This window comes from Pleurodeles waltl, chromosome 11, assembly GCF_031143425.1.
Source record: "Pleurodeles waltl isolate 20211129_DDA chromosome 11, aPleWal1.hap1.20221129, whole genome shotgun sequence".
Taxonomy (NCBI): Eukaryota; Metazoa; Chordata; class Amphibia; order Caudata; family Salamandridae; genus Pleurodeles; species Pleurodeles waltl.
This window is the reverse complement of record NC_090450.1, coordinates 416357212-416378636: the sequence shown is the minus strand read 5'-3', so window position 1 is coordinate 416378636 and position 21425 is coordinate 416357212. Positions and strand designations below refer to the sequence as shown.

Here is a 21425-nt window from a genome sequence, read left to right as displayed (position 1 = left end):
AAAGGAGAGACCTTCGGAGATGTGTGTGTGTGTGTGGGGGTGGGAGGGGGAGGAGGAGGATGGGGGGGGGGGGGCGTTTAGATGGCGGGCGAGGGTGTCTTCGACCACCATTCCATGGCCGGCTTCATTTGTGGGGTTATTTGGACGATGTCGTCGAAAGATCCATTTATTTGTTTTCATCGGCTGTCTAACTGTTGCTGAAGTGGTCTCATGTGGAGATGGCAGTTTGGAATCAACAGAATGCAAGAGGAGAGCATTCCCAGAAACGATTTGTAAATCCGGACAGAAGTGGACTTTCTTTTGCTGAGGCAGAGCGCTAGATTTCAAATCTTCTGTGTGTCTTGAGAGACAAAAGCTTTTGCTTGTTCCGTATCTAATACGGCTCCTAGAAAGGTGATGTTGGTTGACGGTGTTAGGTGTGATTTTTGGTAGTTGACAGAGGCCTAATCTCTGGAAGAGGCACAGGCATGTTGCTGTGTCTCTGGCTTCCTTGGATGCTGTGTTTGCTGTTATTAGCCAATCGTCCAAGTATGGAAACACTTGAACTCCTTTTTGTCTGAGGTACGCTGCCACCTGAGCTAAGACCTTGGTGAACACTCGAGGAGCTGATCTCAGACCGAATGGTAACACTCTGAATTAGTAGTGGGTGCCTGCTACCTTGATTAGTAAGAATTTCCTGGGGTAGGGGTGAATAGAGATATGAAAATAGGCATCCTGGATAGCTAAGGTTGTCATGTGACCCCCCCTGGTTGAGCAATTGTAATACATCCTGAAGAGTGATCATCCAAAATTGTTGTTTTTTCAGGAATTTGTTTAGACATTGAAGATCTAAGATGGGGGGTGCCAGTCTCCTGTCTTTTTCTAGAAGAGAAAGAAGCAAGAGTAGAAGCCGGTTTCCCTCTGAGACTCGGTATAATCTCTATTGCTCCCTTGTCTATCATTGTGGAAATTTGTAAAAAGGAGCTGTTTTAAGTGGGCAGGTGGAGGTCCTCACGCTAGTACATCTGGAAGAGGTTGCTGAAATTCCTGGGTATGTCCTCTAGTAATAATGTTGAGAACCCATCGGTCTGAGGTGATCTGGGACCACTAGCGGAAGAAGCTGGAAATTCTGCCCCTTATCTGGGAGTTGGAATAAGGGTTGGTGGCAGGCACCTGGTGGAGGTCAGTGTTTTCTGCATGTGTCCTTGCCCATATAATGAAAATGTCACTTACCCAGTGTACATCTGTTCGTGGCATCAGTCGCTGGAGATTCACATGTTCTGCATAGCCCGCCATCTGGTGTTGGGTCGGAGTGTTACAAGTTGTTTTTCTTCGAAGAAGTCTTTCGAGTCACGGGACCGAGGGACTCCTCCTCTTTGTCTCCATTGCGCATGGGCGTCGACTCCATCTTCGATTGTTTTCCCCGCAGAGGGTGAGGTAGGAGTTGTGTTGTGCCCATGCAATGGAGTGAATAAGTATGTACGTATTTAAGGTATAAATAATATATTTACAAATGTACAAAGCTTAAACTAACTTCCGGACGGCTACAGGCTCCCGGGGAGGCGGGTGGGCACATGTGAATCTCCAGCGACTGATGCCACGAACAGATGTACACTGGGTAAGTGAAATTTTCAGTTCGATGGCATCTGTCGCTGTAGATACACATGTTCTGCATAGACTAGTAAGCAGTTATCTCCCGAAAAGCGGTGGCTCAGCCTGTAGGAGTGGAAGTAGTTTGAAATAAGGTTCTTAGTACGGCTTGACCTACTGTGGCTTGGTGTGCAGATAACACGTCTACACAGTAGTGCTTGGTAAATGTGTGAGGCGTAGACCATCTGGCTGCCTTACAAATTTCGTGCATTGGAATATTTCCTAGGAAGGCCATGCTAGCGCCTTTTTTTCTAGTTGAGTGTGCCCTTGGTGTAATGGGCAGCTGTCTTTTTGCTTTAAGGTAGCAGATTTGGATGCACTTAACTATCCATCTGGCTATACCTTGTTTTGATATTGGGTTTCCTGCATGAGGTTTTTGGAATGCAATAAATAGTTGTTTAGTCTTTCTGATGTCTTTTGTTCTGTTGATGTAGTACATTAGTGCTCTTTTGACATCTAATGTATGTAGTGCCCTCTCAGCTACGGAGTCTGGCTGTGGGAAGAACACTGGTAGTTCTACCGTTTGGTTTAGATGGAACGGTGAAATAACCTTTGGTAAAAATTTAGGATTTGTTCTTAGGACTACTTTATTCTTGTGTATTTGGATAAAGGGTTCCTGTATTGTAAACGCTTGAATTTCGCTTACGCTTCGTAGAGATGTGATGGCGATGAGAAATGCGACTTTCCAGGCTAGAAATTGTATTTCGCAAGAGTGCATGGGTTCAAATGGTGGACCCATGAGTCTTGTTAATACAACGTTGAGGTTCCATGAAGGAACGGGTGGTGTTCTTGGTGGTATAATTCTTCTAAGTCCTTCCATAAATGCTTTAATGACAGGTATCCTAAATAATTAAGATGCATGCGTAATCTGCAGGTATGCAGATATTGCTGCAAGGTGTATTTTAATGGAAGAGAAAGCCAGGTTAGAGTTTTGTAAATATAGTAAGTAACCGACTACATCCTTTGGAGATGCGTGTAATGGTTGAATTTGATTTTGATGGCAGTAGCAAACAAACCTCTTCCATTTGCTTGCATAGCAGTGCCTAGTGGATGGTCTTCTAGCCTGTTTTATGACTTCCATACATTCTTGGGTAAGGTTTAAGTGTCCAAATTCTAGGATTTCAGGAGCCAGATTGCTAGATTGAGCGATGCTGGATCTGGATGCCTGATCTGTTGTTTGTGTTGTGTTAACAGATCTGGTCTGATGGGCAATTTGATGTGGGGTACTACTGATAGGTCTAGCAGTGTTGTGTACCATGGTTGCCTTGCCCATGTTGGTGCTATCAATATAAGTTTGAGTTTGCTTTGACTCAATTTGTTTACTAAATATGGAATCAGAGGGAGAGGGGGAAAAGCGTAAGCAAATATCCCTGACCAGTTCATCCATAGGGCATTGCCTTGAGACTGCCTGTGTGGGTACCTGGATGCGAAGTTTTGGCATTTTGCGCTCTCCTTTGTCGCAAATAAGTCTATTTGAGGTGTTCCCCAAAGTTTGAAGTAAGTGTTTAGGATTTGGGGGTGAATTTCCCATTCGTGGACTTGCTGGTGATCTCGAGAGAGATTGTCTGCAAGTTGATTCTGGATCCCTGGAATAAACTGAGCTATTAGGCGAATGTGGTTGAGAATTGCCCATTGCCATATCTGTGTGGAGTGTGTCCCCCCTTGTTTGTTTAGATAATACATTGTTGTCATGTTGTCTGTTTTGACAAGAATGTATTTGTGAGTTATGATTGGTTGGAATGCTTTTAGCGCTTGGAAAACTGCTAGCAGTTCTAGGTGATTTATATGCAATTTTGTTTGATGTGCGTCCCATTGTCCTTGTATGCTGTGTTGATTTAGGTGTGCTCCCCACCCTGTCATAGAAGCATCTGTTGTTATTACGCAATGTGGCACTGGGTCTTGGAAAGGCCGCCCTTTGTTTAAATTTATACTGTTCCACCATAGAAGCCAGAGGTATGTTTGGCGGTCTATCAACACCAGATCTAAAAGGTGACCCTGTGCTTGTGACCATTGTGATGATAGGCACTGTTGTAAGGGCCTCATGTGCAGTCTTGCGTTTGGGACAATGGCTATGCATGAGGACATCATGCCTAGGAGTTGTAATACCATCTTTGCCTGTATTCTTTGTGTTGGATACATGCGTTGTATGATCTTGTGGAAATTTTGAATTCTCTGTGGACTTGGAGTGGCAAATCCTTTTGCTGTGTATCGTGGCTCCTAGGTATTGTTTTACCTTGCACGGTAGAATGTGTGATTTTGCATAGTTGATGGTGAAACCGAGTTTGTAGAGGTTTTGTATGACGTGATTTGTGTGGTGTGAGCACTTTGTCAGTGAGTTGGTTTTGATTAGCCAGTCGTCTAGATAAGGGAATACGTGTATTTGCTGACTTCTGATGTGTGCAGCCACCACTGCTAGACATTTCGTAAAGACTCTTGGTGCGGTTGTTAAGCCAAACGGCAATACTTTGAATTGGTAATGTATTCCTTTGAATACAAACCTTAGGTATTTTCTGTGCGACGGATGTATTGGTATGTGGAAATACGCGTCCTTGAGATCTAAGGTCGTCATGTAGTCGTGTTGCTTTAGCAATGGTAACACTTCTTGTAGCGTGACCATGTGAAAGTGATCTGATTTGATGTAGGTGTTTAGTGTTCTGAGATCTAGGATTGGTCTCAGTGTTTTGTCCTTTTTTGGTATCAGGAAGTACAGTAAATAGACTCCTGTGTTTATTTGTGTTTTTGGTACAAGTTCTATGGCGTTCTTTTGCAATAATGCTTGAACTTCTATTTCCAGAAGGTCTGAATGTTGTTTTGATAAATTCTGGGCTCTTGGTGGTATGTTTGGAGGAATTTGTAGAAATTCTATGCAATAACCATGTTGGATAATTGTGAAGACCCAAGTGTCTGTAGTTATTTCCTCCCATGCTTGGTAATACTGACCTATTCTTCCCCCCACTGGTGTTGTGTGGAGGGGATGAGTGACATGTGAGTCACTGTTTGGTTGTAGGGGTTTTGGGGCTTTGAAATTTTCCCCTATTCCTAGGGAATTGTCCTCCTCTGTATTGGCCCCGAAAGCCTCCCCTGTACTGCCCCTGGTAGCTGGACGGTGTTGCCTGTGAGGTGCTGGCTTGTGTGGGTTGACCCCGAAACCCCCCTCTAAAGGTTGTCTTGCGAAAGGTGCTGTAAGTGCCTCTGCTCTGCGGGGAGTAGTGCGCGCCCATGGCTTTAGCAGTGTCAGTGTCCTTTTTTTAGTTTCTCAATTGCCGTGTCCACTTCTGGTCCGAACAATTGTTTCTCATTGAATGGCATATTGAGCACTGCCTGCTGTATCTCTGGTTTAAAACCAGACGTTCGTAGCCATGCGTGCCTTCTTATAGTCACAGATGTGTTAATTGTTCTCGCAGCTGTGTCTGCTGCGTCCATAGAGGAGCGTATCTGATTATTAGATATGTTCTGTCCTTCCTCAACCACTTGTTTGGCCCTCTTTTGTAGCTCTTTGGGTAGATGCTCAATGAGGTGTTGCATCTCGTCCCAGTGGGCTCTGTCATAGCGCGCAAGTAGTGCTTGAGAGTTAGCGATGCGCCACTGGTTTGCAGCTTGTACTGCGACTCTCTTTCCGGCTGCATCGAATTTGCGGCTCTCTTTATCTGGGGTGGTGCATCCCCAGATGTGTGGGAGTTGGCTCTCTTGCGAGCTGCTCCAACTACGACGGAATCTGGTGGCAGCTGTGAGGTGATGAAAACAGGGTCTGTGGGAGGTGCTTTATATTTCTTTTCCACCCTTGGTGTTATTGCTCTACTCTTGACCGGCTCCTTGAAGATTTCCTTGGCGTGCCGAAGCATTCCTGGGAGCATAGGCAGGCTTTGGTAGGAGCTATGGGTGGAGGAGAGGGTGTTGAATAAGAAGTCATCCTCGACTGGTTCAGCGTGTAGGGCCACGTTGTGGAACTCTGCCGCTCTAGCCACCACCTGTGAATATGCAGTGCTGTCTTCCGGTGGTGAGGGCTTTGTGGGATACGCCTCTGGACTGTTGTCAGACACTGGGGCGTCGTATAAGTCCCAAGCGTCCTGGTCCTGGTCACCTTGACTCACAGTGGTGTGAGCCGGGGAATGTGATGGAGTTTGCCTCAGTGAAACGTTAGTTACAGGTGGAGGAGAGGGTGGCGGAGTTACCTTTTTCACCATCTTTGTTTGTGGTGCTTGGTCTGACTGAAACTCCAGTCTCCTTTTTCTCCTAATAGGGGGAAGGGTACTTATTTTCCCTGTTCCTTGCTGTATAAAAATACGTTTCTGAGTGTGGTCCACTTCGGTGGATTGCAACTCTTCCTCAAACCTATGCTTTTGCATCTGAGAGGACAGTGATTGCTCCTCTGAATAGGAACCGGTAGTTGGGTCGGTTGCGGGTCGTTTCGGCACCGAAACCCTGTCTGTACTCTTTTTCGGCTCCGAGGTGACCTTTTTCTTTTTCGGAGTCGAACTCTCTCGGCGTCGATCTTCCTCGGTGCCGCTGTCTCTGCGTCGAGCAGTTTCGGCTCCGGTATCTCGGCGTCGCTCTCTTTGAGCAGCACTTTCTCGGTCCCGAGAAGGCTGTGTGCCGGTGTCTCGACCGGAGTCGGACGACCTCGGCACTATTTCGGCCTTTTTCGGTGCCGAGGGTCGGTCACCGAAGTATGGGTCGAGCCATGGCCTGCTGGCAGTGGCGTCCCCTGTGCCTTGTCACTTTTTTTGTGTGCTGGTTTCGACGTCTTACTCACAGTTCTTTGGTCGTCGAATTCTTCGGAGTCCGAATCACGGATCGAGAAGGTTTCTTCTTCCTCTTGTTCCTCGAACTCTCGGTGAGCTGTCGGCGTGGACGCCATCTGCAGTCTTCTGGCTCGACGGTCACGGAGTGTTTTTCGGGACCGGAACGCACGACAGGCCTCGCAAGTCTCTTCACTGTGGTCAGGTGACAGGCACAGGTTACAGACCAAATGTTGGTCTGTGTACGGGTACTTGTTGTGGCATTTAGGGCAGAAACGGAACGGGGTCCGTTCCATCAGCGTTGTTTTACATGCGGTCGGGCCGACCAGGCCCCGACGGGGGATCGAAAACTACCCCGAAGGGTACCGGAGCTCTTCACTCTTCGATTCGGTGTCGATTCTATCTAAGCCGATCCCGAACGCAACAATACCGACGTAATTTCCGATATTTAGCTAACTTTCCGTTCCGAAGCCCGGAGCGAAAGGAACACGTCCGAACCCGATGGCGGAAAAAAAACAATCGAAGATGGAGTCAACGCCCATGCGCAATGGAGACAAAGAGGAGGAGTCCCTCGGTCCCGTGACTCGAAAGACTTCTTCGAAGAAAAACCACTTGTAACACTCCGACCCAACACCAGATGGCGGGCTATGCAGAACATGTGTATCTACAGCGACAGATGCCATCGAACGTAGAATTTCCTCTAGTGGTATGTTTGTAGCCTGCAGATGGTGGCTACCTATAGGATTGTTGTTGGTTGGTGGCTGAACGAAACTAGCCCTGGTAAGGTTGGTACTGTCTATACTGGTGCAGGCCACGGTCCTTTACTTCTTGCCTCTCGAAAGGGCTGCCTTCTGAATTGTAGAGTACCCAACAATCTAGTGTCCGTTTTTATTGATTGCAGCACGTCATCGACATGCTTGCCAAACAGTAGATCCACATCATACGGTATGTCCAGAACTTTCTTCTGAACCTCTGGGCGGAAGGAAGTGGCCTCTAGCCAGCCCTGTTGTCTTAGTACTGCCACTCTGGCTAGCTGGCGAAAACCTGTGGACAATATATATTGCTCAGTCTATGATATCAGCATAGATCTTTTCTCCCTCTTCTAATATCTTTCGCGCTTCAGCGCTACCATCCTCGGGAAGGAGATCAATGTATTGGGAGATGTCAGACCACATCTGGCGGTTGTATCGGCCTAGAATCGCCAACGGGTTTGCTGCTCTGACCATTGTAGCCGCCACTGTGGAGAATTTCTTTCCTATTGTATTGTATTGTAGTGCCATCCTTTCTTATACGGGGGCGCGGAAAAGCGGACAGGATGGATTTATGGACCTAGGCTGGGCTGCCTGAGTTATTACGGAGTAAGATTTGGGTTGACCAATCAAAAAAGCTGGTGAATTTTCCAGCGCTTTGTATTTTTGTCTAGTCTAGGCAGCACCGCTGGTATGGAGGATGGGGTCTGCATCACTTTAAGGCTTTTTTCCCAGATGAAGTCTACAGTCTGGATTGCGCGAACTGACTTTCTGGTGTCTTCTTTAAAGTCATAAAGGAAGCAATCCGACTGCTCCGTTACAATGGGAAGCTGGAATCTATTGGCTGCTCTTTCCATTACACTATGGAACCATCCAATATCTTACGGCGGAGAATCTACTGGTGGTGGAGTAGAGGGGGATGGCGTTTGCGTCAGATAGTCATCCCATTCATTGGGGAGTGAAGCAGTGTCCTGGATTTCCGCTTCCTGATCTTCCGAGAAAGAAGAAGAATTTTCGGGGGGTGAAGATGGAGGTGGTAACGGTACTGTGGGTACCTGAAACTGTGAGGATCGGTCTCTGGAAGGAGGACTAAACTTTAGCTGTGGGTGCTGCAACGGAGTTGTTGATCCTGCTGGTGGGAATCTATTATAGTAATCTTACATCATATGCGGCAAATTCGCAATTTGTGACACTGGCATCTGCACTGTGGTCTCGCACTGTTCTTGCGCACGTGTGTGTTGTTGATCATGAAATTATTATTGAATATATAACTCTTCACACTCTTCCTTATCCTGGCATTTAATTTGTAGGTCTGTACTACAGGTCACCGGAAAAAGATCATCATCAGAGTATTCCTCTCCATATTCCTCTTCATCAAGAAGATGTTCTGGAGGGACAGGTGACACCTGACTGGGTGAGGCATGTGAAGGTAAGAAAAGTCTTTTGGGAGGATTTACCTTTTGTTGTTATCACTCTTAAGGGTAAAACGGAAGATTTCGCTGATTCCACTGTTGTCGACAGTATAAGTTGGTGCGTCTGCAGGAAAGAAAAAGGCAGTCGATGGTGTTGACGACGGCTCTGTCGTCAATGGTGTTATAGTTCTTGAAGTTGCCGTAAACAGAGCTGGTGTCTTCGGAGCTGTTGTTGACGGAGCCATAGTTTTAGGTACGTATGTCGATAGAGCATCAACAATGTAGTAGCCTTTGATTTCTTACCCGTTGATGGAGCTGATGTTGATGAATGAAACCTCTTCGTCGATGGTTCCATAGTGGTTGATTTCTTCAATGTTTTCTTACCCTGGGGTGTTGTCGACAGTAAAGACTGCCCATACTTTATCATCGACGACAATAACATCGGTGAGCATAAAGGCGACATTATTATGGGCGAAGGCGGTGCTGTAAACTTTGCCATCGCTGTGGTAGCAGAGGGGATCAAACCTGTTGGTGGCGACGCACTCGTCAGTGAGACTGCAATTATTTATGTTGATGGTGGCACAAAATGTGATGTTTTTTTTTATCTTTATTGTAGTGGGAGCTGGAGTGGAAGGTTTGGAATGACCTTTCTCACTGTTTCCTTTAAGTGAAGGAACTTCCTGTGTTTTTTTTATTTTACTTCACAGGATGCATTTTCTTGGCTGACTTATTACTTTTTGGAGAGAAACTTTAAACAGATCATTTCCTCTTTCTCAATGCCACTGAGGTGTCCCTGTCATCATTATCAGAGAGGTTTTCCATGGATTTAAGCTTTTGAAGCCAAAGCAGGAGCCTGGACTCTGTCTCTCAAAGTTTTGTGAGGAAAGGTTTGACACATTTTACAGTCTTTCACCTAGTGCTCTGAGTGAAGACAGTACATGCAATCCTTGTGAGGGTCATCAAAGTGAAGCCTTAGCTTTCCACAGGTGTTGCAAGGTCGAAATAGACCTTTCTTGGCTGTAGACATGATGTAGAAGTCACAGCTGTAGAAGCAGAAAACAGTATTCAAAAGAATTCCTGTCAGGAAAAGGAAAACTGAGCAGAATTCATTGAGACTCCCTTCACACTACGTGCGGTAGAAAATCTGGGAGACTGGAGTCTCTGTGGTGAGGGTTCTAAAGGGTGCTCTCTCCCCTGATTGGCTGGACTTTGGGTCATTTCTAATAACACTGCTAAGCTATTAAAGTTAATGTATTTTTTCTATTAAATTCAATGTTACATTTTAATTTACTGCTTTCTATGTACAGTGGGACTACCACTTCGATGACTGGGAATGATTCAAGCATGTGTATCTATGAAAGATACCCCAATACTAGAGAAATAGAACTTACCTCCCCGCAATGCACTGCTTATGACCTCACATATTACAAAACGCATATCAGTGACATCACTGATGACATCACTGTTGATATCTTAAATGGCATCACTGATGTAATCTACATAACCACTCACACACATATACAACCACTCATACACTCACTAAAACAATCAGACCTATACAAGTACTCACAAATGTACTCACTCTTTCAGAGAGCCTCTCGTAGACCCACTCGCTAGAACAGTCACTCATACACCCTCTCACTAATACAGTCATGCACCAATTCACTCACCCAAACTACCACTCATGCATCTACTTGCTCACCCATACAACCCCTCATGCAGCCTCTCACTCACCCATATATGCACTCATGCGCTCACTCACCCACATTCACTCATGCACTTACTGATGAAATCACTCATGCATCCACTAATTAACTGATACAGCCACTTATCCACGTAGTCACTCCCCCTTAGGCACACTCAAGCATTCCAACACTCACCCATACAGCAACACACGCAGAACTATGCAACCTCTCACCCATACAACCACACTTCCACTTTCTCCTTCACTCATATAGAGTTATGCACCCACTTACTCACTCAGAGACACTCATGCATCCTCTCACTCGCACAGACGGACACTCATGCACCTACATCACTATACAAGCACTGACAGTCACTCAATCATATATCCACTTATGCACTCACACAGCCATCCAACCTACTTATAAATATACACACATCCACACAGTCATAAATAATATATGTTAAAAACAGTATTATTTATTAGCACTTGACCTACTATACTAGCTTTAGCTTAATAGCATCCTTAGTATATATCTGTTTAACTATTATAAACTATCAGGACATGGTTCCAGTCAATGAATGATGACATCAGTGATGTCATTTGAGATCTCTTCAGTAATGTCACTGATTTTGTCATGAGTGAGGTCATAAGCAGTTCATTGCAGAGGCGTAAGTTATAGTCAGCTCAGGTAACTAAAACCGCTTAAGGTTTTTTAAATTCTATTTCCATGTGAGCCTAACTATAATGTTTCTGTAACCTTTGGTTTCTTCAGTGAATTTCGAAGGTTTTTTAAATGCTATTTCCTAACTATAACGTCCCTGTAACTTTTTTGGGGAAAATATATATATATATATATATATATATATATATATATATATAGAGAGAGAGAGAGAGAGATAGGTATGTATATGGAGAACACCATCCAATAACATGTAAATGGGGACTGCAGAGAATGAAAACTTTTCACATTGGCAGCACTTACTTTTCTTCTCCTGTCAGCACCTTCTCCAAATCTCTGCGAGGTGTTTGACCACCAACACTGTCAATACACATGAAAAAACAAATTTGATTACTTAGACGCAGGCAATCCCACTTCTAAGAATACAGATTAACACCAAGAGTAGATTCCTACAGCAGAAAGGGTGAGGCATCTCAAAGCATCCAATGATTCTAATATTACATCCACCAACCTGCTCAAACCTTTACGCTGGGGCATCTGTTCAAGGTCTCGTTGTTCCCGTTCTTCTCTGCTCATTCCTTTGTAATCTGAAGTCAGCCCAAATATGGGTCTTGACCACTCATCTGAAGAAAGAAGAGTGAGTACTTATCAGTTAATGGGTTTTCTAGAAGGGACACCAGCAGAACAGAACGGAGGGGTCACTTATCAAGTAAAGAGGAGAGAAAAACAAACATGGGAAGAATTGGAGGGCCTATGAATAGAACTGCAAGGTGCTTGAGTGTGAAGACATTGAAAGAATGTGCAGTGAAAAGCAGAAAGAACAAATGGGATCAGAGGCTGTATCTGTACAAATGTAACAAAAAGGAAGCACTGGAAAGTTCTGGAGAAGACATCAGCATAGAGGGATGTCTTGTGTAGCGGAATGAGGCAACACAGGAAGCTGATTGCATGGGACTGAACACTTCTGCCAGAAACCAATGTAAGTGTAGATACAGATCATCAAATGCACTGCAGAGAGTTATAACATAAAGAAGGTGGGAAGACACAGCTAACTACTCCAGAATGCTAACAATGGTTCCCACAGCAGCTAATAGATAATGAACAGGAAAATCAAAGGCTGTGTACATAGAGTCTGCAGACACCATAACAAAGGCCAGTGACCCAGGTAGGGTTCACAATACTGTTACAGAAGTTTGAAAGGTGGGATAAATTGACCTCCTGTAATAGGGCTTTGTAGGAAGTTGGCTCTGTATGTGTTATTTCAAAGCAAGAAATAACATGCACAGAGTCCAAGGGTTCCCCTTAGAGGTAAGATAGTGGCAAAAAGAGATAATACTAATGCTCTATTTTGTGGTAGTGTGGTCGAGCAGTAGGCTTATCAAAGGAGTAGTGTTAAGCATTTGTTGTACATACACACAGGCAATAAATGAGGAACACACACTCAGAGACAATTCCAGCCAATAGGTTTTTGTATAGAAAAATATCTTTTCTTAGTTTATTTTAAGAACCACAGGTTCAAATTCTACATGTAATATCTCATTTGAAAGGTATTGCAGGTAAGTACTTTAGGAACTTTGAATAATCACAATAGCATATATAATTTTTACATAAAACACATTTAGCGGTTTTAAAAGTGGACACTGCAATTTTCACAGTTCCAGGGGGAGGTAAAGTAATGTTAGTTCTTGCAGGTAAGTAAACCACCTACGGGGTTCAAATTAGGGTCCAAGGTAGCCCACTGTTGGGGATTCAGAGCAACCCCAAAGTTACCACACCAGCAACTCAGGGCAGGTCAGGTGCAGAGGTCAAAGAGGTGCCCAAAACACATAGGCTTCAATGGAGGTAAGGGGGTGCCCCGGTTCCAGTCTGCAAGCAGGTAAGTACCCGCGTCTTCGGAGGGCAGACCAGGGGGGTTTTGTAGGGCACCGGGGGGACACAAGTCAGCACAAAAAGTACACCCTCAGCAGCGCGGGGGCGGCCGGGTGCAGTGTGCAAACACGCGTCGGGTTTCCAATGGTTTTCAATGAGAGACCAAGGGGTCTCTTCAGCGGTGCAGGCAGGCAAGGGGGGGGCTCCTCGGGGTAGCCACCACCTGGGCAAGGGAGAGGGCCTCCTGGGGGTCACTCCTGCACTGGAGTTCCGATCCTTCAGGTCCTGGGGGCTGCGGGTGCAGGGTCTTTTCCAGGCGTCGGGATTTCAGAGTCAGGCAGTCGCGGTCAGGGGGAGCCTCGGGATTCCCTCTGCAGGCGTCGCTGTGGGGGCTCAGGGGGGGGACAACTTTGGTTACTCACAGTCTTGGAGTCGCCGGAGGGTCCTCCCTGTAGCGTTGTTTCTCCACCAGTCGAGTCGGGGTCGCCGGGTACAGTGTTGCAAGTCTCACACTTCTTGCGGGGATTGCAGGGGTCTTTAAATCTGCTCCTCTGAAACAAAGTTGCAGTCTTTTTGGAACAGGGCAGCTGTCCTCGGGAGTTTCTTGTTCCTCTTGAAGCAGGGCAGTCCTCTGAGGATTCAGAGGTCGCTGGTCCTGGGGAAAGCGTCGCTGGAGCAGGTTTCTTTAGAAGGCAGGAGACAGGCCGGTACGTCTGGGGCCAAAGCAGTTGGTGTCTTCTTTCTTCTTCTGCAGGGGTCTTTCAGCTCAGCAGTCCTCTTCTTCTTGTAGTTGCAGGAATCTAAATTCTTAGGTTCAGGGGAGCCCTTAAATACTAAATTTAAGGGCGTGTTTAGGTCTGGGGGGTTAGTAGCCAATGGCTACTAGCCCTGAGGGTGGGTACACCCTCTTTGTGCCTCCTCCCAAGGGGAGGGGGTCACAATCCTATCCCTATTGGGGGAATCCTGCATCTGCAAGATGGAGGATTTCTAAAAGTTAGAGTCACTTCAGCTCAGGACACCTTAGGGGCTGTCCTGACTGGCCAGTGACTCCTCCTTGTTATTCTCATTATTTCCTGCGGCCTTGCCACCAAAAGTGGGGCCGTGGCCGGAGGGGGCGGGCAACTCCACTAGCTGGAGTGCCCTGTGGTGCTGGAACAACGGGGGTGAGCCTTTGAGGCTCACCACAAGGTGTTACAGCTCCTGCCTGGGGGAGGTGTTAGCATCTCCAACCAGTGCAGGCTTTGTTACTGGCCTCAGAGTGACAAAGGCACTCTCCCCATGGGGCCAGCAACATGTCTCGAGTGTGGCAGGCTGATAGAACCAGTCAGCCTACACAGGTAGTTGGTTAAAGTTTCAGGGGGCACCTCTAAGGTGCCCTCTGGGGTGTATGCTACAATAAAATGTACACTGGCATCAGTGTGCATTTATTGTGCTGAGAAGTTTGATACCAAACTTCCCAGTTTTCAGTGTAGCCATTATGGTGCTGTGGAGTTCGTGTTTGACAGACTCGCAGACCATATACTCTTATGGCTACTCTGCACTTACAATTTCTAAGGTTTGGCTTAGACACTGTAGGGGCACAGTGCTCATGCACTGGTGCCCTCACCTATGGTATAGTGCTCCCTGCCTTAGGGCTGTAAGGCCTGCTAGAGGGGTGACTTATCTATTCTGCATAGGCAGTGTGAGGTTGGCATGGCACCCTGAGGGGAGTGCCATGTCGACTTACTCATTTTGTCCTCACCAGCACACACAAGCTGGCAAGCAGTGTGTCTGTGCTGAGTGAGGGGTCCCCAGGGTGGCATAAGATATGCTGAAGCCCTTAGAAACCTTCCCTGGCATCAGGGCCCTTGGTACCAGGGGTACCAGTTACAAGGGACTTACTTGGATGCCAGGGTGTGCCAATTGGGGATACAAAAGTACAGGTTAGGGAAAGAACACTGGTGCTGGGGCCTGGTTAGCAGGTGTAGGAAGTTGGCTCTGTATGTGCTATTTCAAAGTAAGGAATAGCATGCACAGAGTCCAAGGGTTCCCCTTAGAGGTAAAATAGTGGTAAAAATAGATAATACTAATGCTCTATTTTGTGGTAGTGTGGTCGAGCAGTAGGCTTATCCAAGGAGTAGTGTTAAGCATTTGTTGTACATACACATAGACAATAAATGAGGTACACACACTCAGAGACAAATCCAGCCAATAGGTTTTTATATAGAAAAATATCTTTCCTTAGTTTATTTTAAGAACCACAGGTTCAAATTCTACATGTAATATCTCATTCGAAAGGTATTGCAGGTAAGTACTTTAGGAACTTCAAATCATCAAAATTGCATGTATACTTTTCAAGTTATTCACAAATAGCTGTTTTAAAAGTGGACACTTAGTGCAATTTTCACAGTTCCTAGGGGAGGTAAGTATTTGTTAGGTTAACCAGGTAAGTAAGACACTTACAGGGCTTAGTTCTTGGTCCAAGGTAGCCCACCGTTGGGGGTTCAGAGCAACCCCAAAGTCACCACACCAGCAGCTCAGGGCCGGTCAGGTGCAGAGTTCAAAGTGGTGCCCAAAACACATAGGCTAGAATGGAGAGAAGGGGGTGCCCCGGTTCCGGTCTGCTTGCAGGTAAGTACCCGCGTCTTCGGAGGGCAGACCAGGGGGGTTTTGTAGGGCACCGGGGGGGACACAAGTCCACACAGAAATTTCACCCTCAGCGGCGCGGGGGCGGCCGGGTGCAGTGTAGAAACAAGCGTCGGGTTCGCAGTGTTAGTCTATGAGAGATCTCAGGATCTCTTCAGCGCTGCAGGCAGGCAAGGGGGGGGGGTTCCTCGGGGAAACCTCCACTTGATCAAGGGAGAGGGACTCCTGGGGGTCACTCCTCCAGTGAAAGTCCGGTCCTTCAGGTCCTGGGGGCTGCGGGTGCAGGGTCTCTCCCAGGTGTCGGGACTTTGGATTCAAAGAGTCGCGGTCAGGGGAAGCCTCGGGATTCCCTCTGCAGGCGGCGCTGTGGGGGCTCAGGGGGGACAGGTTTTGGTACTCACAGTATCAGAGTAGTCCTGGGGTCCCTCCTGAGGTGTTGGATCGCCACCAGCCGAGTCGGGGTCGCCGGGTGCAGTGTTGCAAGTCTCACGCTTCTTGCGGGGAGCTTGCAGGGTTCTTTAAAGCTGCTGGAAACAAAGTTGCAGCTTTTCTTGGAGCAGGTCCGCTGTCCTCGGGAGTTTCTTGTCTTTTCGAAGTAGGGGCAGTCCTCAGAGGATGTCGAGGTCGCTGGTCCCTTTGGAAGGCGTCGCTGGAGCAGGATCTTTGGAAGGCAGGAGACAGGCCGGTGAGTTTCTGGAGCCAAGGCAGTTGTCGTCTTCTGGTCTTCCTCTGCAGGGGTTTTCAGCTAGGCAGTCCTTCTTCTTGTAGTTGCAGGAATCTAATTTTCTAGGGTTCAGGGTAGCCCTTAAATACTAAATTTAAGGGCGTGTTTAGGTCTGGGGGGTTAGTAGCCAATGGCTACTAGCCCTGAGGGTGGGTACACCCTCTTTGTGCCTCCTCCCAAGGGGAGGGGGTCACAATCCTAACCCTATTGGGGGAATCCTCCATCTGCAAGATGGAGGATTTCTAAAAGTTAGAGTCACTTCAGCTCAGGACACCTTAGGGGCTGTCCTGACTGGCCAGTGACTCCTCCTTGTTGCTTTCTTTGTTCCCTCCAGCCTTGCCGCCAAAAGTGGGGGCCGTGGCCGGAGGGGGCGGGCAACTCCACTAAGCTGGAGTGCCCTGCTGGGCTGTGACAAAGGGGTGAGCCTTTGAGGCTCACCGCCAGGTGTCACAGCTCCTGCCTGGGGGAGGTGTTAGCATCTCCACCCAGTGCAGGCTTTGTTACTGGCCTCAGAGTGACAAAGGCACTCTCCCCATGGGGCCAGCAACATGTCTCTAGTGTGGCAGGCTGCTGGAACCAGTCAGCCTACACAGCTAGTTGGTTAAGTTTCAGGGGGCACCTTTAAGGTGCCCTCTGGGGTGTATTTTGCAATAAAATGTACACTGGCATCAGTGTGCATTTATTGTGCTGAGAAGTTTGATACCAAACTTCCCAGTTTTCAGTGTAGCCATTATGGTGCTGTGGAGTCCGTGTAAAACAGACTCCCAGACCATATACTCTTATGGCTACCCTGCACTTACAATGTCTAAGGTTTTGCTTAGACACTGTAGGGGCACAGTGCTCATGCACTGGTACCCTCACCTATGGTATAGTGCACCCTGCCTTAGGGCTGTAAGGCCTGCTAGAGGGGTGTCTTACCTATACTGCATAGGCAGTGAGAGGCTGGCATGGCACCCTGAGGGGAGTGCCATGTCGACTTACTCATTTTGTTCTCACCAGCACACACAGGCTTGTAAGCAGTGTGTCTGTGCTGAGTGAGGGGTCTCTAGGGTGGCATAAGACATGCTGCAGCCCTTAGAGACCTTTCTTGGCATCAGGGCCCTTGGTACTAGAAGTACCAGTTACAAGGGACTTATCTGAATGCCAGGGTGTGCCAATTGTGGATACAATGGTACATTTTAGGTGAAGGAACACTGGTGCTGGGGCCTGGTTAGCAGGGTCCCAGCACACTTCTCAGTCAAGTCAGCATCAGTATCAGGCAAAAAGTGGGGGGTAACTGCAACAGGGAGCCATTTCTTTACACAAGCCCCCCCCAGCCTACAGGCCAGGAGACTCAGCCCAAGCTGGGAGAGTCTTCCTAGTCTGTCAGGCGAGGAAGAGTAGGAGAAATAGGCTGGTTAGTTGCAGGGCCTACTCTGCCTTACATCCTTCTGTTCAGGTCATTCCCTTTGGGGAACTGACCCACTTCCACAGTGATAGGACCTAGTCTGAATTGCCTCTTGTCTGCCTCTTCAATGTCTCCACCCATTCTTTCTATTTTGGTCTTAGAGGTGTCCACCTCTGCTAACCTTATCTTGGCCAGGGTCACCCCTAGCTTACCCAGAGAGGTTACCCAGAGCTGGATTAACCCCACCATGACCAATAGGGTCAGGGGGCCTAACTTGCTATTTGGCATGGGGTCAGACCACCATGCTAAGGATAGTGCAGCCATAAAGGCTAACACCCAGCAGAGGCCACTGACAGCTGTCAGTGCCCAGAACCACACCTTTAGCTCTTCACCTAAAAGGGAAGGGGCTAAGTTACAGGCTTCTTTGGGTTCAGGTTGCCTGTCTGCTGTATTGGAGTGGGGGGTTACCACATCTTGTAGTAAACACCCTTCTTCCACTCTTTCTTCTGTTAGCTGAGGAGCCACCCACTCAGGTTTAACAGTTGCCTGACTAGCCAGGACTTCTTGTGGGTCAGGTTGGACTTTATCAGGGCCATTTTTGGAGTTCTCCCCTACTGGAGCAGAATCTCCCTGGCTTGCTGTAACCTTGGCTAAAGGTTGTCCACCCCTCCTACTCTGTTTTCTTTTCTTCTTCTTCTGGGGCCTGCTTGCATTTACTGCAGAGGCAGGATTTCCAGAATCCTTGGGAGAGGACTGGCACTGGACCAGTTCCTCTCTTGGGCTCTGACTAACCTCTGGGTAGTCATTTCCAAGGAGACAATCAAGGGGGAGGTCTGTACTGACTACTACCCTTCTCCAGCTAAGAGTGCCACCCACTTCTATGGGCACTAAAGCCACAGGCCTCTTAGTGACCCTGTCTAGGCTAACTCTTACTCTGGCAGTCTCACCTGGGATGTACTGGTTTGAGAGCACCAGCCTGTCATGCACAATAGTGTGACTGGCACAAGTGTCTCTCAGGGCAGTGGTTGGGATTCCATTCACCAGTAGGTGGTGGAAGTGTCTACTTCCCTCTGGAATCTCCAACTCACCTGTTGGGCCCTGTTTCCAGTTGAAGGCTAGGAAGACCTCCTCATCTGAGGAGTCATCTCCCATGGCTACACTGGTTACCCCTGGAATTTTGTTCTGGGGTTTGTTTTTGGGACAAGAAGTGTCCTTGGTGTGGTGCCCAGACTGTTTACAGTTGTGGCACCATGCCTTAGTGGCATCCCAGTTCTTACCCTGGTACCCACCTTTGTTTTGGGTTGTGTCTTGGGGCCCACCCACCTGTTCTGGTTTTTGGGGGCCTACAGAGGACTCTTTTTCTTTGTTTCTAGTGTCACCCACTTTCTCCTGGGGAGTTTTTGTAACCCCTTTCTTTTGGTCACCCCCAGTGGAAGTTTTGGTTACCCTAGTCTTGACCCAGTGGTCTGCCTTCTTTCCCAATTCTTGGGGAGAAATTGGACCTAGGTCTACCAGATACTGATGCAACTTTTCATTGAAGCAGTTACTTAAAATGTGTTCTTTCATAAACAAATTATAAAGCCCAACATAGTCACACACTTCATTTCCAGTTAACCAACCATCTAGTGTTTTTACTGAGTAGTCTACAAAATCAACCCAGGTCTGGCTCGAGGATTTTTGAGCCCCCCTGAATCTAATTCTATACTCCTCAGTGGAGAATCCAAAGCCCTCAATCAGGGTACCCTTCATGAGGTCATAAGATTCTGCATCTTTTCCAGAGAGTGTGAGGAGTCTATCCCTACACTTTCCAGTGAACATTTCCCAAAGGAGAGCACCCCAGTGAGATCTGTTTACTTTTCTGGTTACACAAGCCCTCTCAAAAGCTGTGAACCATTTGGTGATGTCATCACCATCTTCATATTTTGTTACAATCCCTTTGGGGATTTTTAGGATGTCAGGAGAATCTCTGACCCTATTTAAGTTGCTGCCACCATCGATGGGACCTAGGCCCATCTCTTTTCTTTCCCTTTCTATGGCTAGGAGCTGCCTTTCCAAAGCCAATCTTTTGGCCATCCTGGCTAACTGGATGTCCTCTTCACTGGGGCTATCCTCAGTGATTTCAGAGGTGTTGGTCTCTCCTGTGAGGGAACCAGCATCTCTGACTATTATTTTAGGAGTCAGGGTTTGAGGGACCCTGTCCTCCCTAGATAGGACTGGTAGGGGGGAATTTTCCTCCAAGTCACTATCCTCTTCCTCTGAGTTGCCACCCTCAGAGGGGTTGGCCTTTTCAAACTCTGCCAAAAGCTCCTGGAGCTGTATTTTGGTAGGTTTGGGGCCCATTGTTATTTTCTTTATTTTACAGAGTGACCTTAGCTCCCTCATCTTAAGATGGAGGTAAGGTGTGGTGTCGAGTTCCACCACAGTCACATCTGTGCTAGACATTTTGCTTCTAAAAGTTGGAATACTTTTTAAGAATCTACAACTGGTTCTAGAATCTAATTCAAACTTTTACAAACTTTTAAACTCTAAAAGAAATGCTAAACAGGATCTAACACAAGGCCCTAGCAGGTCTTTTAAGAATTTAGAAAACTTTTCAAATTGCAAAAATCAATTTCTAATGACAATTTTGGAATTTGTCGTGTGATCAGGTATTGGCTGAGTAGTCCAGCAAATGCAAAGTCTTGTACCCCACCGCTGATCCACCAATGTAGGAAGTTGGCTCTGTATGTGCTATTTCAAAGTAAGGAATAGCATGCACAGAGTCCAAGGGTTCCCCTTAGAGGTAAAATAGTGGTAAAAATAGATAATACTAATGCTCTATTTTGTGGTAGTGTGGTCGAGCAGTAGGCTTATCCAAGGAGTAGTGTTAAGCATTTGTTGTACATACACATAGACAATAAATGAGGTACACACACTCAGAGACAAATCCAGCCAATAGGTTTTTATATAGAAAAATATCTTTCCTTAGTTTATTTTAAGAACCACAGGTTCAAATTCTACATGTAATATCTCATTCGAAAGGTATTGCAGGTAAGTACTTTAGGAACTTCAAATCATCAAAATTGCATGTATACTTTTCAAGTTATTCACAAATAGCTGTTTTAAAAGTGGACACTTAGTGCAATTTTCACAGTTCCTAGGGGAGGTAAGTATTTGTTAGGTTAACCAGGTAAGTAAGACACTTACAGGGCTTAGTTCTTGGTCCAAGGTAGCCCACCGTTGGGGGTTCAGAGCAACCCCAAAGTCACCACACCAGCAGCTCAGGGCCGGTCAGGTGCAGAGTTCAAAGTGGTGCCCAAAACACATAGGCTAGAATGGAGAGAAGGGGGTGCCCCGGTTCCGGTCTGCTTGCAGGTAAGTACCCGCGTCTTCGGAGGGCAGACCAGGGGGGTTTTGTAGGGCACCGGGGGGGACACAAGTCCACACAGAAATTTCACCCTCAGCGGCGCGGGGGCGGCCGGGTGCAGTGTAGAAACAAGCGTCGGGTTCGCAGTGTTAGTCTATGAGAGATCTCGGGATCTCTTCAGCGCTGCAGGCAGGCAAGGGGGGGGGTTCCTCGGGGAAACCTCCACTTGATCAAGGGAGAGGGACTCCTGGGGGTCACTCCTCCAGTGAAAGTCCGGTCCTTCAGGTCCTGGGGGCTGCGGGTGCAGGGTCTCTCCCAGGTGTCGGGACTTTGGATTCAAAGAGTCGCGGTCAGGGGAAGCCTCGGGATTCCCTCTGCAGGCGGCGCTGTGGGGGCTCAGGGGGGACAGGTTTTGGTACTCACAGTATCAGAGTAGTCCTGGGGTCCCTCCTGAGGTGTTGGATCGCCACCAGCCGAGTCGGGGTCGCCGGGTGCAGTGTTGCAAGTCTCACGCTTCTTGCGGGGAGCTTGCAGGGTTCTTTAAAGCTGCTGGAAACAAAGTTGCAGCTTTTCTTGGAG

The 21425-nt window shown here is 47.3% G+C and overlaps 1 protein-coding gene across 4 annotated transcripts in view; it reads right to left on the bottom strand.

Moving 5' to 3' along the window:
- Positions 1 to 21425, bottom strand: part of IWS1 (interacts with SUPT6H, CTD assembly factor 1) — a 301618-nt gene that overhangs the window by 120161 nt on the left and 160032 nt on the right. For all 4 annotated transcript variants that reach the window (XM_069213754.1, XM_069213755.1, XM_069213757.1 and 1 more), the window contains exons 11-12: positions 11407 to 11518; positions 11199 to 11255 (exon numbers count right to left, since the gene is read on the bottom strand). In XM_069213754.1, coding sequence (XP_069069855.1) covers positions 11199 to 11255; positions 11407 to 11518 — 169 coding nt within the window. The remainder of the gene's footprint in view (positions 1 to 11198; positions 11256 to 11406; positions 11519 to 21425) is intronic.